The sequence below is a fragment of the Triturus cristatus genome, chromosome 7, assembly GCF_964204655.1.
Source record: "Triturus cristatus chromosome 7, aTriCri1.1, whole genome shotgun sequence".
NCBI classification, from domain to species: Eukaryota; Metazoa; Chordata; class Amphibia; order Caudata; family Salamandridae; genus Triturus; species Triturus cristatus.
In genome coordinates this window covers 1,018,131,097-1,018,147,251 of record NC_140590.1, presented here as the reverse complement: position 1 = coordinate 1,018,147,251, position 16,155 = coordinate 1,018,131,097, and the positions used below count along the sequence as shown (strand labels likewise).

Below are 16,155 nucleotides of genomic sequence, written 5' to 3'. Positions count from 1 at the left end.
ACAAGATTTGCTGTAAAATCAATCCTTTAGATGCTTCTATAGAAATCAATATTTGTTACTTGTTACATTTGCAACAAACCGGTCTGGCTTAAACGTCTATTCGTTTGCACCTTGCAGCAGTAGCTGTGTACTTACAAAATAGACATTTGTCACTATTTAGAGTCCCAGTAATCCAGGCCTTCTTGGAAGGTTTAAAAAGGGTAATACCCCCAAGAATTTCTACTGCCCCAGTAGGGAATCTCAACGTTGTTCTCACAAGGCTCATGTGTCCACCTTTTGAACCATTACACTAGTGCCCTTTACAGTTCCTCTCATGGAAAGTTGCATTCCTCATTGTTATCACATCACTGAGGAGTGTTGGTGAGCTCCAGGCATTAACATTGGAACCTTTCTTTCAGCTACATAAAGATAGGATAGTTCTCCGTATCAACCCAAAATTCCTTCCCAAGGTAGTAGTTTCTTTTCATATAAACCAATCGGTTGAGTTACCAGTTTTCTTTTCTCAACTTGATTCTGTTGCAGACCGTGCTCTTCATGCGCTTGGTGTTAAGAGCTTTACTATCCAGAAGTATGCAAAGCATGTAAATCTACAGCTCTACATGCCAAGAACAGATGCTTACTGGGTGAGTAACATTATCCATATCCTCTTTTGCTTCTGTAGTGCTGCTTGGGGGGGGGGGGGGGGGGGGTTACATATAATACCCTATGCAGATGACACCCAGCTAATGCTTGCATTTCAGCAACTAGACAATACTTCTGGTGCAAAATTTCACTGATGTCTGTTAGCAGTAGTAGGCGGGATACATAGTAGCTGTCTTCAGCTAAATTCAGGCAAATCTGAAATTGTAGTCTTTGGAAATGTATCTCCTTTGGATATACAAATGTTGCCATTAGGGGGGGGGAGGAAGCCCAGATAGCAACATCAGTTGCCAGGAATCTGGGGGTAAAGTTGGATACTATAATTCCTACCACATGTGTAAGCAACTGTTGCGGTTTGCTTTACTTTATGAAAGGCTCTAAAAAAGATGATCACATTCTTGCCAGTTGCCACAATTAACGATTATCGTACATGCCTTATTCATCGCTGGGTTAAAGTATGCAAGATTGGTTTGAAATATTCCTAAAAGTCAGTCTGTTTTAAAAAGACCTGAATGAACTTAATTTGCTACCAGTTATGCAAAAAATAAAATTCAAAGCTTTAATGTTTACTCATAGAGCCGTACACAAAGTGTCCCATATATATTCAGGAAAAAGCTAATAGATCTACACCTCGGAGGGCCTTTCGCTCAGCAAGTCATAATTGACTTAGTATTCCCAGGATACACCAGCAGAACCGGGGGAAGGTCATTTGTTTTCCAGGCAGCTAAGTTATGGAACTCTTTACCAGAACAACTTTTAAGTATTTTATTAAAGTCCGTTTTTAAGGGCAATTTAAAAATGTGCCTGTTTAAAGAAATTTAGATCTCTCTGGGGTATTAAAGTGCATACTGTGGCTGCCATTAGTTATGTGCTTAAAGCCGTGACACTTCCTTTTGAATCAGCTGTTTGGCGCTTTATACCTTTTTCTTTCATTCATTCATGATCCAGAAATGGTTCACACTGCAATCCTAAACGGTTACTTACCGTAGTAGTAGTTTTGCAGCTTGAGAGTATTCTGGATTTACACAGGATTCCTTAGGTAACAGTTTTCTGTATGCCTGGAATTGGTAGGGGCCCCAGGGAGGTTGGATACACCTGAGCTGAAATACTGCAGCAGTTTCTCAGAATCAAATATGAATTGAAGTGGGACACTGGGGAAAATCAAAGCCTTCGCATTCTGTCCGGAGAATTCCCCTAGTGTCCTGAATGATTGCCAAGATGAAGATGTTTGGTTGTTGCTGTAGTTTTACTTGTCAGACAACCCATAGGAGTGCAGACAGAATTTTCTACCCACACTTAACTTATATTCACGATAATGGAACTGGTTCTGCACTGGGTGCAAGTGCTGGAATTGGCACCGACTATTTGCTGAAACATACCAAATTGTACCATGTCTGCTATGCCTGGCAAACTCTAGAAGAATGATCATCTGAGTTAATCTTGCAGCCATTTTGAAATGCAGAGCTTGTCAAGACCATAATTGCTGTTTATGAAAAAATGTATTCAAGCAATAATCTAGTATTTCTCATCAGTAGTAAAGTCCCTGCTTTTGAACAATGTAATAGATTCTTGAAAGCGGACACAAAATACCTAACTTAAAAAATTGCCTTTTCGCTGACAGCAACACTTTTCGGGCGAATAAAGGAGATGCATGCTTTCTCTGAAAGCAATAATTCCAAAAGTTTTATAAAACATGCATGTTCATGACTCTATCGTTTAAATAGTGTTTTGCAAGTTGGCATAAATTTGTAGTTTAACATTTTGCTCAAATCCATCAGCATAAATGCATTGCATTTTCTTGATGAAGTTGTATTTGCATTTCTGTTTAGTGAAAATAAAATCCTTCAGGGCAATAAACTGTTTGTCACATCTGGACAGTCTGAGGTTGTGTGCCTCCAATAAGGACATTGTTAGATGGTTGCATATGTTATGCTTTGTCATTTTAAGGTGAGCAGCCCCTTTTCACAGTAAGTCAGGGTGCAGTCCAGACTTTACTATTTAAACATTGACACTAAACAGAAGTTTTGTTAGGGAAGAGCTGCGCTGTGAGTCCTTTAACTGGGGAGAGAGAATTATCTGTAACTGCAGTTCCTTAACTTTGATTGATATATATATCTATCTATGTATATATATATTTTTTTTAAATCAATTTGAATGTTCTACCTCTTGTAATAATGAGTCTCCTGAAACCATTCCTTACACATTTCTCTAAAGAATGTCTGAGGTAGTATGGCATTTGAAGCGAAAGGGGTGAAGGCCGGAGCACATCCACCTAATATACTGAAGTTGGGACCAACATGATGAGCTGAATATGCTACCTGTAGTTCTACAGTGGTTTCTTCTCCATGTATGCATTTATTTCACTGCTATTCTTTAAAATGTTCATTGATTTCTTAGCCTGACCACAGTATATAATTCAAACGAGTTAATCTATTAATGATATCAATGCTGTCGAATGGCACTTTCAGGTAGGTAACTTTTGCTGCTTGTCTTCTATCAGCTACAGGAATCAAGGTACCATCTGACCCATGGCAGCTTAGTGTTAATGAGCTTTATTTACTTACAAAAGGATAATATAAAATAATATAATTTGATGCATTCACTTACAAATGGAGCATCGTCCATAGTAGATTTTTCAAGAGCTGCATGCACTTGTTAGCAAGAACCATTAGAATACATGGTCTCTTGAGTTTGTCTTGCTGTTCTGGACTGCTTTCTTCGTAGTAGTTAATACATCAGCAAGGAGGCTTACTGAGTTCTATGCTTTTCTCAGTAAATTAACCCTTTACTAATTTCCATAGAGAGTAGGTGTAAGGAAGTGGATTTCTGTTGCAGTAACCCCCCCCCCCCCCACACACTTTTTGCCTGATAACTGATGCACTTTTCCTTGTTGTGCCCTGGGCTCCTGCCAATCAGGTGCCCATGGCCTGTGTTCCATACCTAAAAACTGCCTAACAGCCAAAACCCAATTGGTATCTCTGGTCACATGTCAGCCCCTGGTAAATGGTATCCTAGGTACCCAGGGCCTTGTGACCACAGAAGGCCCCTAAGGGCAGCAGCATTTTTGTGCCACCCTTAGAGGCCCTGTACCCTGACACACACACACACACACACACACACACTCTGCCTTTGTAGGCTGAGTGTCTTGGTGCAGAACAAAACAGAGACAACATGGCACACATCCCTGTGTGCCATGCCCACAACACACTGCCCTGGCATACCTCAGTCACCCCTCTAGCTGGGTGCCCTCTGCCAGTGGTGTGGGCCCAGGTGCATGAGCCCTGTGCCCCTATAGTACCCAGGTCCGTTCCTGGGCACTGCAAGTGCAGTGCTGCCATTAAGAGTTTATGGTACTGGGAGGTCGTAAACACGAACTCCACAGCACCATGATGGCTACACTGAAGACTGAGAACTTTGGTATCAAACTTTTCAGCACAGTAAACCCACACTGATGCCAGTGTGGGATTTACTGTAAGATGCACGACAGAGGGCATCTTAGAGCTGCTCCCTGAACCTAACCTACAATCCACGTCTTGTCTGAGGGGCTGCCTAGGCTGCCACACAGCAGACATGTTGCTGGACCCCTGGGTAGAGAGCCATCTGCTCTCCTGGGCCTGCAACAATGCACATCCTGGGTGAGGTGCTAAGTCTCCTCCACCAGGATGGGCAGGGGAAGCTTCAAAGGCATTCCGCCTTTGTGAGCTTCTCCAGGCCACTTGCTGTACTCAGCAACTGGCCCCTACCGGTTCTGACCCCACTCTGGCGGGAAGACTGGCCGGAAACCCCAAGGAAGGAAAGGGTGTGTGCCAGCCTCTGCCAACCCCACCCCTCAGGTGGGGGAGGCGATGTGAAGCACATCTCCGGGCTCTCGCCATCTTGAAGATTGGAAGCCCTGCCCAATCAGGACTAGGCTACTGCCCTCATCCCACAGGAGAGTGGCAGGATAGGGGGTGTATCCACCCCAGGGCAGGGACCCATTGGTCCCTGCTCTTTACCTACCTGTAACGCCCCTAAATCTAGTATTTAGGAGCACCCTGAACTTTCCTTCCTTAGATTCCAGATTCCGAAACAGCAAAGAAGATAAAGAAGAAATAAGACCTGCCGTGCAGCTGCTAACAAGAGGAAGACACCAACTGCTTTTGCCCCAGCCCTACCGGCCTGTCGACCCTCGAACCTGCTCCTGCTAAATCCCGGCATCTCCTGTGGCCAGCAACCTCACAAACCCCGGAGGACCTGGCTACCTTGTGAACTTGAGCATCTGGGACTCCCACGAGCAGTGGCTCTGCTGAAAGCAAGTAACTGAGCCCTGGCATCAGCCAGTAACTGCGAACCCTGCACACTCTGCACCCGCCAAGCCTGGCCTGTGCTGGAGTGGCCAAAGACCCCGAGGACGTCCCGCCGGCGACTGTGACCCCGAATCCGGCACCCAAGGACCTACCTCGACGCTCCTGGTGACGCCTGCAGCCTTAGAACCAGGGACCCCCTCCCCCCCCCCCCCCCCAACCGTGATCAACAGAGGGTAAGATTTCCTGACATCCGAAGGCACCCCTGCACCCGGCGGCCCCCTGTGCCCAACTCCTGGGTACCTACCTATCCTCCAACTACCCAACTTACCTCGAAGTGGTGGTCGCACCTGAAGAATCTTCGTCCCCGAGCTTGCAGCCTTTATCCGTTCTTGAGCTTTTCCATTGCAATCCATTGAGCGCCCGACTACTCAGAAGCACCCTGCACCCAGCTGCCCGAGAGGCCCTGGCAGTGCAACTTCTACTCCTACCTACTTCCCCATTTGCCCTGAGCAATTGACCAGGAGCCCAGCTCCCACAGCTGCGTGGCCTGCCAGTCAGCAGCCACCAACCAAGGGCCCCCTGCCTTCCATAGGATAACATTGGGCCTAACTCACTCTGCACCCGGCTGATCCTGTCCCGCTGAGGGTGTAACAACTGTACTTACCTGACCCTGGGAGACCCCGGAGTCTGTGCCCAGCACCTTAACTCTGCCAGCCGATATCTCACTTTTCTTCCATAGGGTAACATTGGCTGGTTTCACGTGAAAATTCTTCTGTGTGGAGTTTCTAAACTTTAAAATATTCATCTAAAATCAACCGAGTAACGAAATCGAAAATACTCACCTGCTATTAGGAGAGTTCCCAGTGCTGGATCTTGGTGCCCAGCACTGACCCTGAAAAGTAATTACAAGCATACTTACAGCTAACTCAATTTTTTCCCTTGGGAAACCATTGACTGTTTTTCTGTGAAATTTCTTCTAAGTGTCGATTTTTGCAAACTACAAATTCTTTCAAAATCGTACCAACTGTGAACTTAATTACTTACCTGTGTTAGATAGATGTCCTGGTACCGAGCCTAGGAGCCCAGCACTGGATTTCAAAAGTAACGAGAACATATTTACCTGCAACTTGAATTTCCTTCCATAGGATAACTTTGCCTAGTTTTTGCTGAAAAAGTTTCTAAGTGTCGATTTTGCAAACTTCTAAATATTCGATAAAAATCGCCTGTATGACCTAAATGCATCCTCTCAACTGCTTACAGGTGGTACACTAGTGCTGGATCCAGGATCAAACACTGAGATAGAAAAAGTAACAATAACCCCACTTACCTGCTAAGTGAATTTCCTTCCATAGGATAACATTGGTGATTTCATTAGAAAAAATTTCTAAGTGTCAACTTTTAAAATACCAAAATATTGCTTAAAAATCACAACAGTAACTAAATTGTATTTACCCACCTGTTTCGAGGAACTGTCCCAGGACTGAATCTAGGATCCAATCCTGGAGTTAGAAAATTAATCCTAAAAGTAATCAATTGCATTTAACTTGAAATTCCCATTGAGCTCAATGTATTATTGTGTTTGAAATTGTGTTGCCTATTGCAACAAACTGTAACTATTACATTCAAAAGTCAATTGCCATTGCAAAGTATTTAACTAAAGCATCTCATTCTAAGAAAGTATATTTTGATACCTATTGTTGGTTCTAAAATAAAACAACCATATATTTGTATATACAAACCATTGGCCTAGAGTTCAGTTCTTGAGCGTGTGAGATCATTTGCTGACTGTGTAGAACAAATGCTTTACACTGTCCTCTGATACTGCCTTACTGCTCGACCAAGCTACCACTTTAGACAGTAATGTTATATCTAACTTTAGGCTCTGCTAAACCTCTGGGGACTGTGGACCCTGTACACACTGTACTTATATGGGACCTGTATATACAGAGCCACTTTCTCACAGTAGGTGATTCTTGGCAGCATGTTTTCTCCATGTTAAAGTTATAGTTGTGTGTGGCTTTTTTTTTTTAAATCCCAACCTGCCGATTTTGAGAAATGAAATGTACGTTTGAGAATGTAAAAATATTGCAATTTTCATATTCTTGTGCATTACCTTGTCAAAAACCTTTGGTAGTTGCGCATGGCATTGATGATTGATGGTATAGAGAGAGCCTTTGGCATGCATAGTATAGGGCCCTACTTGCACTTTAAACACCCATTGCTTCTGGTCTTGCTCACTAGTGAAAATAGGGTTACTAACAATTTGTGAAGGTGGACGCACTTTAGTAGTCAATATTCATCTCTTGCAGATCATGGTAAACAGTATGGCATACTGTTTTACTTTGATGTAAAATCTTCGAGCTAGAACATTAACCTAGAAGTGTTAAGTTGTTTTATGTCCCCTCCTTAATACCTGTGAATGGCCCATAGAATATTTTGACGTGTTTACTTTTTAACGTGTCCCTTTTTGTGTTAGGACTGACTTATATTATATAGGTAAAAGTCTTATTAAAAACATTGTATATTTTAATTAACTTTGTTCCCTAGAATATATTTAACATAAACGTTTGAAAGATAATCAATTTGAGATTAATTAATTTGGAAAATTGTGCATTGCCTTATTCAACTGGAAAGTACAATTGTGTTTTTTGTCGTTTTTACATTTTTGTCATATTGTAAAAGCTTTGTTTGGGTTAAATTTCCTTTGTCTTAAAGGGTAGCCTTCAGTCCAACATGTTGAAACTCTGTTAGGCAAACATTTCGATGACCTGTATTTTTAAACCTGCTCAACTTTCAAAACGCTGCATATTCCTGAACAAAATGGAACTCTAAAATGTTATAACTGTTTAGATTACCATAATCTCAATGTTGTGCCCTAAAGGATGTCCCTTGCAACAATGTTTGCAGCTTTCTGTTGGTTTACAGACACGGGTGTTAACATTAGGCATGCTTTCTAGATGAGGTTTGTAATTTTGGTTTATTTTTCTATTTTACTCCCTACAGACCAGCAAAGAAGACAAATTGTCTAGTCGTATACAGAGTATGCTTGGAAACTACGATGAAATGAAGGAAATTATAAGTGATAGATCTCTGCAAAAGCTAGTTGCAATACCCAAGCCAACAGTTCCAGCCACGGCGGATGAAAAGTCAAACCAAAGCTTTTTTGGTGAACAGAGACCTAAAAACTCTCACCAGAGCAGTAAATGGACACCTGTAGGTCCGGCTGCTAGCACTTCATCTCAACCACAGAAGCGGTCCAGCTCCAGTTTACAGGGTGGCCACAGTAATCAAAGGACGAGTAGCAGTGGCACTAGCACCAACAGCAGTGGGCAAAAACATGACCGAGAGTCACATAGTAGCCGCAAAAAAAGCCAGCATGGATCAGAGCACTCTAAAACCCGCTCTGTCAGCCCAGGAAAGCCACCCTCTGGGTCTACATTAAGCTCCAGCCACTCGAGGTCTCATGGTAGTGATCACCACAGCAAGGAACGGCAGCGCTCAAAATCCCCAAGGGACCCAGATGTAAACTGGGATTCTCCTTCACGTGTACCATCATTTTCAAGTGGGCAGCATAGTAGCTCTCAATCCTTCCCGCCTTCATTGATGTCCAAGTCCAGTTCAATGTTGCAAAAGCCCACTGCCTATGTCCGGCCGATGGATGGACAGGAGTCCATGGAACCAAAACTTCCCACTGAACACTACAACAGCCATCCTCGCAGCAGCATGAGTGAACTGAAGCACAGCAGCAAATCGCATCTAACCAAACTCAAGATACCTTCTCAATCACTTGATGTAAGTGAATGTATTGCATGCTTTTTATGCAGGTTGTGAATTTTTGATGCAGTAGGAAGCAAGCTTTGAAGTTGAAAATCACACTGGTTTTTCCACTTTTGACAAATTCTGTTTACCTTGAAGTTGCTGCCCAGTGTTATCTATCCATACCTTCAGCAAATGCGTGAAAAGGCCCCATCTGTGTAGAGCACCAAACGTTTTAGGACAAAGATCAGAATGTGCTACAGTTGGCAGTGTATAACTTGTAAGATACTGCACATAACAAATCTAGAGATGAATGAATAACAAGCCCCTTGTGTGATGCAATACTTGGGTCCTGTGGCCGTGTTTTCTGTCTTGCTATACACTCACATGTAGGTAGCAAGCCACATTAATCTACACTACCACACCTTCTGTAGTGTTAAGAAGTGTGGTTTATGACCCTATATTAATGAAAGCATTAATGGGCCATTCTAACTAAATGTTTAACTATAGGAATTTAGTAAAAGCTTTTCTGTTGGTGTAGTCATCAAAATGTAATAGATCATTTGTTTAAAAAAAAACCAAACATTTTTTGGGAGATGATGCTCTCTGGAGAATAATCCTACATCTGCATCAATTTCATAGAATGTCCATATTCTGGAAAAATGTGTCTGAATAATCCAGCATCTGCATTAGGTTCTCAGAATGTCTGTATTCTGGAAGAATGCCTGAGACTCTGCTGTCTTATATTAATAAAGAACAAGGGGAAACCCGTAAGGTTAGAAGGACCTGGGGTATTTACTATTTTGAAAAACAAATGGTCCTTCAAAAACAATACAAAGTAGGAGAAATAAATATAGACCAGAATCGGCTCTATATTATTATTATGCAATGTCCAGCCGGACATTTGATTTTAATGCTCAAAATGATGAATGATTAGACATACAGATATTGAGTGGGACACAGTCCTGCGTCCTTCAACAAACAACATAGTTACGAACAATGACAGAAAACATTTTTCAGGCTAAAGAGAGAAGCTTTTCGCCGATAGGGAATAAAAGACCCAGACCACATGCAGTTCCAACATTATTTCTTTTGAAATTACTTGAATTGTGCCTTACTAGGAACTTTTTCAGCTTTGATGATTTATTCTTCCAGCAGGTGAAAGGCACTTCGATGGGCGCTGTTTTTGCCCCGAATTTGGCCATTCTTTGCATTGATTTTTTGGAAACCAACATCATTCTATCACCCTTTAACCCCTTTTATTCTGGGGTTAAATTATGGCGCCGATAGATCGATGACGTCTTCTTAATTTGGCATAATAATGGGGGCATGCTTACTAACTTTCTACATTGGCTCAATAACAATTGCTTAGGTCTTCAATTTACACTCTCTACTGATGCCTCGGCCATCCCTTTTCTTGATCTCACCATATACCACTCAGATGGTGAACTCCTCACCAAACTCTACAGGAAACCCACTGAACGCAATACACTATTGAGATATGAGAGTAACCACCCCAGGGCTCTGAGGGATTCTCTACCCTACTCTCAATTCTTGCCTATCAGACGCAACTGTTTCTCTAAAGAAAACTATTTTATAGAGGCTTCAGTTCTTTCAGATAAACTGAAAGCCCGTGGTTACCCAAAGCGACTTGTTTGCAATGCGGTAAAACGCGTTTGGTACTGCCCCCGAGAAGTCTTGCTTACACCCAAACCCAAGCAAGACATGAATAGAATAGTCTGTGTGACTACCTTCTCTGTAATTTCCAACCATGTTCGCAAATCTGTTCTTAAACATTGGCCCACATTAAATGTAGGTACGCTCAATTTAGAACGGCCATTGTTTGCCTTCTGAAAAAAATCGCAATTTGAAAGACCATTTAGTGAGAGCTATGATCCCCAAAACAGCACCCACAACTACACTGAATGCCCATTGGGGTCTGATTCCCCTGATTGGACACGCTAAATGTGAGAATTGTAATTTATGTGAATGTACAATGGAAGGTAAAACTTTCTCTTTTGGTAACATTGTCATTAAATCTAATGGTTTCTCTAATTGCAACACATGCAACGTGATTTACTAGATTCAATGCCCATGCAACATGAATTACATTGGCCAGACCACTCAGAAAATCAAAACAAAAATCTGACAACATTGCAGTAGGATCCGCTGTAATGTCCCAAATGCACCATTGGTTAAACACTTTAAGCTTGCCAGCCACCAGGACAGCGAGATCAAGTGAACAGTTCTGAGAACCATCAAGCCACCACCAAGAGGCGGTGACTTGGCACAAATCCTCAAGAAAGAGGAGTTGAAGCTCATTATTCGTTTGGACACAATACGCAATGGTCTCAACAGAAATGAGGATTGGATGGCCCTTATTTGAGAACTATGTCAATTACTTGTCATTTTATTATCGGTCAAGTCTTAAAATTGTGCTCGAATTAATTTAAATTCTTCATTGCCATTCAATTCTAATTTTAATTTATGGTTCCATGATTTTTTTTTTTGTTAAAATTTTTATTAGAAACCGTTGGTACACAATAAAATACAGACAAGGGCCTACAACCACCAGGGCCGGCCGCTATGGAGCCCGAGGGCCTGCAGTGCAACACCACACATTCAACTGAACCAGAGGCAAAGCTCCCGGCAGTTCGTAAGCACATGTAACAGGCCGCGGCCATAGGCCAGTAGCAATCGGAATAAACAGTTTCATTTTTTATTAAATATAAAACACACTCAAGGCAATGAGAGTCCGAAATAGTAGCGTGCTCTTCCCAGGACGGGGAACAACGTACAGTGTCCAAAGCAGTTCTTGTCTGGAAGCGGTAGAGGGGGGCAACGGGAGAGCAAAGCATGGAACACACCTCACACCCTCCCGCAGAATGCGCGGCTAGGGGGACAAAGCAATATCGATCTCTAATGGCAGAGGCGGGGTGCAGATACGTCCTCGATATAAATTCCATGGACCCCATACGTTAGTCCACTTCCCTGGTTTGCCTCTTGCCACATACACCGTCTTTTCCCTGAACATACACCAGTCCATATTCTCCTTCCATACATCGATCGTGGGCGGCCTCGGGGAGCCCCACAGCTGTGCAATGTTACGCTTAGCCACCATGTACCCCAAGGTCACCCACTGCGTCTGTGCCGCATTACAATCATTCGGTTCCCAGACATTCAACAAACACCTCCTAGCCTCTGGCAACAGAGCAACGTGCGTGACCTCCTCCATTACGGTGTGGATACCGTTCCAAAATCGTACAACCTCCGAACATTCCCATAAGATATGGAGAAAGGTACCCGACAGGCCACATCCCCGCTTACACAGTCCATCCATCGAGTAACCCATGCGCAGCAAACCAGGCCCAGTGACATACACACTATGAAGGATCTTTAGCTGTACGAATCGTAAGCGGGCCGGGATCGCCACCTCTTTCGGGGAGGCCACTGCTGAGACCCAGTCCTCATCGTCCAGTTCCAAGCCATCGCCCGTCCATGCCTCCCGCAGACGGAGCAGCAAGTCCGCGCGGTCGTTAATGAGTTTCTTATAAATCAGAGAGATGGTGCTGTCGGGCACGTAGCCATCCAACACTCTATCCTCCAGTGGGGAGTACTCAGGGATAGCAGCAACGTCTGGAAAAGCCGAACATAGCGCATGGTAGACTTGAGCATACCGGAAGTACTCTCTATCGTTTAATTTATATTCAGTTTTAAGCATTTCAAACGTTTTGAATGACCCCTTCGCCCAAAGATCACCCACCTTACATATACCAATCATATCCCATTTCTCAAAGCCTTTCGATCTCCACAAACAGCCCAACCGCGCAGAGGCATACAACGGCGTCGCCGGAGTCAAACGATCCCTCCACCCCATCGCAGCATTCGCCGCGTGCCACACACGTACCGCAACCTGCGTGGGTCCTGTCAACCGCGTGTCCGGGGTCACCGAGTACAGCGCTCTATTATAGTCTCCGCCCGGGAGCAGAAATTTATCCATCTCGAAGGCCGTTTAAGGCAGGACCGTATATCCCGTGATTCACCGACGCCAACTGAGACGCCCAATAGTATCGTTTAATATCGGGGAGGGCGACCCCCCCCCCGCCCCCCCATCGTACCAAGGGAGCGTCAACCTGGCGAGAGCAATCCGCGGCCGCCCGTCCCAAAACAGTTGGCGCTGAAGACCCTCCACCTCCCGGAAATAACGGGCTGGCACGACATCTAGAGTATTTTGCAAAGCGTATAAAAAGCGAGGTAGCGACATCATTTTAAAAAATGCCGCCCGTCCGAGTGGCGAGAGCGGAAGTCGGCGCCACCTCGCGACGTCGGCCTTCAATCGCTGGAGGGGAGGGAGAAGGTTTCGCTCATAGCGGACCGCGGGATCAAGGGAGATAAAGATTCCCAAATATTTGAACCCCAGGGTAGCAATCTGGATAGGGCAATCCCGTGGCAGGAGGGGGGCCTCACCCGAGAGGGCGTAAACACACGACCTTGGCCCAGTTGATGACCAGGCCGGAGTTGCGACCAATAGAATTCAGTACGTCCACCAATACAATTAGCGACTGTCGAGGAGAGGTGAGATACAGAAGGATGTCGTCCGCGTAGAGCGAGACACGGTCTTCAAACTCCGGCGTCCATCTAATGCCTCGCAACGACGGCTCCCAACGCTACCAGGCGGCGAGAGGCTCCAAAGAAAGCGCAAAGAGAAGGGGTGATAACGGACATCCCTGCCGCGTACCTCTCCCCAGTGCGAAGGGAGCCGATACCCTACCATTCACCACCACCTGAGCCAGAGGGTCAGCGTATAGTAATTTCACCCAACCAGTGAACTCAGGGCTGAACCCAAATTTCGCCAACACGGCCCAAATATATGGCCACTCCAAAGTGTCGAACGCCATAGTAGCATCTAAAGATGCCAAGATGGCCGGCTCACGTATAAACTCCGCTCTCGCAAGCACGCCGTGCAACCGCCTCAAATTGAGAGCGGTATTCCGATGAGGTATGAAACCGGACTGATCCTGATGAATCAAGTCGCCCACGACCCGAACCAGCCGATTAGCCAATACCTTGGCCAGAATTTTGGGTTCCGCATTCAACAGTGAAATGGGCCTATAGGAGGCGCAGCGATCTTGCGGCTTACCCTCCTTGTGTATCACAACTATGTTTGCGAGGCGTTGGCCGGGGGGGGGAAGCCCGCCGCACGTGCCGCGAGAAACATGTCCCGAAGATGCGGCACTATCTTATCGGGACGCAACTTGTATAGTTCGATGGGAAGACCATTAGGACCCACAGCTTTACCCGATGCGATCGAGCGGGTGGCCAGAGCGATCTCATCTGACGACAAATTCGCCTCCATCAATACTGCATCAGCCTCCGATAGGGTTGGCAATGTAATGTCTCTAAGCAAAAGATGAGAATCCTCCTCCGAACGCACAGAAACCGGAGAGTATACCCCGCGGAAATGGGCCGCAAAGCAGTCAACGATCTCCACCGGGTCAGTCACACGCACTCCATCCATTCTCTCCACAACGGGCACCACCCTGCTCGCTCTCTCCTTCTTATCCAACCAAGCAATCAACTTTCCGGCCTTATCCCCCACATCATACAGTCGTCCTTGCTGCTCTCTACTCATCCCTTTAGCGGCTTCCGTAACCAACGCTCTATAATCTGATTGAGGCTGAGAACATGCACTTTCTCATCAGTAACTCCCCGCTCCAAGTCCTCCTCCATTTCAGTTTCCAGGCGAACCACCTCCGCTCTCTCGCACCTCTTAGCATGGGAGATAAGGGACAAGGCCTGCCCCCCGACCACCACCTTATAAGCCTCCCATAGGGAGGCGGCCGACTGCACCGACCCCACATTATCATTAAAGTAGTGATCAGTGGACTTGACCAGTTCTGCGCGGATCTTAGGGTTACGTAGATACCAGGGGCTAATAGGCGCAACTCTTCCCCTCCGCCCCAGGGACAACCCTCCGTTGCAACCATATAGGGGAATGATCAGAAATACCTCGGGCTAAATGACGCACCTCCCCAATCATCCCAGCCTGGATCGCCGGCATAAGCATGTAATCAAGTCTCGAGAGACTCCCATGGGCCCCCAAGTGAAAGGTGTATTGCGCCTGACCCGGGTGCATCAATCTCCAGCAATCTACAAGTCCCAACGTGTCCAAAAAGCCACTCAACCAGGCCTGAGCCCTAGGGAGATCCCTGGGGGGGTGACGGTCCTCCAACCCGGAGACAACGGCATTAAAGTCACCCCCCAACACCAGAACCCCCCCAGGGAGTCCCAGGACCAAACGCCCCAAATCAGCAAATGTAGCCGTCTGTAACCCCGGGGGTACATACACAGCAACAAGCGAGATAATCCTGCCCTCCCATCTCCCCACCAGTGCCACATAGCGCCACGTGTGTCTCCTGCAGGAAAACAATGTCGGGCGAAATCCGCTTCAAAAACTGCAGCACCACCCCGCGCTTGATCCTGTCCCCAAGTCCATTCACATTCCACGAAAGGATTCTCAATCCCCTACCCCCCCATCCCACTCCCGTGCATGATACCCACATCCCGGAAAGCACAACCCGACGGAGAACTTCACATTGCCTTGCGAAACAAACAAACAATCCCCAACAACCCCCCTCCCCCACAATCCCCAAACCATAACTCCCCCCTTCCTGCACCCCTGCTTGAGCCCGAACAGCCCCCCCAACTCGCAGTGTGCCTGTCGCCCTAACATATACCACAAAAAGAACCCCAGAAGGAGGAAAAGGCCCCAATAAGCTCCCTACAACCCCCAAACATTTGAAGGGCAGAATGTGTCAGTCTAGGGTCCAGTTGAGCCAAGGTACAAAACATCACCAGTTCAGTCCATCACCAGGAACCAAATTCTAGTCCTGCGTCACCAAATCCCATCCGCTCTCCGCTGTCCGACTGTCTCGATCCTGTCCCCGTGGCAGGGCATCCAACCAGTCTCCAGCCGCTTCCGGCCGGTCGAAAAAGTGGGAACGACCCTGGAACTCAACCCGCAGCCTCGCCGGGAATAACATCGCATATTTCAGCTCCATGTCCCTCAAGCGCCGTTTGACACCCGAAAATCCCAGCCGTTGTTTCTGGACCGCTTGCGTGAAGTCCAGGTAAAAGCTGACATTAGAGTTCTCAAACTTCAGCGGCCCGGCAACCCTCGACGCCTGAAGGATAGCATCCCTATCCCGAAAGTTAAAGAGCCGGGCGATTATAGGCTGCGGGGGAGCACCCACCTTGGGCGCACCACCCGGAATCCTGTGGGCCCGCTCCACTGCAAAGAACTTACTCAGTCCCTTGGGCGCGAGATGATTGGTCACCAGATCCTCGACAAAAAGATCCGCAGCAGATTCCTCCGATCTTTCCGGCACTCCAATGATACGGACATTGTTCCGTCTAGCCCTGCTTTCGGAGTCCTCAAGTCGACGGTCCGTCAGATCACTGGCTAGCCGCAACC

The 16,155-nt window shown here is 46.0% G+C and overlaps 1 protein-coding gene across 2 annotated transcripts in view; it reads left to right on the top strand.

The window, feature by feature from the left end:
• AFF4 (ALF transcription elongation factor 4) overlaps positions 1–16,155 on the top strand; it is an 862,537-nt gene that overhangs the window by 199,640 nt on the left and 646,742 nt on the right. For both annotated transcript variants that reach the window (XM_085618067.1, XM_085618066.1), the window contains exon 5: positions 7,929–8,717. In XM_085618067.1, coding sequence (XP_085474193.1) covers positions 7,929–8,717 — 789 coding nt within the window. The remainder of the gene's footprint in view (positions 1–7,928; positions 8,718–16,155) is intronic.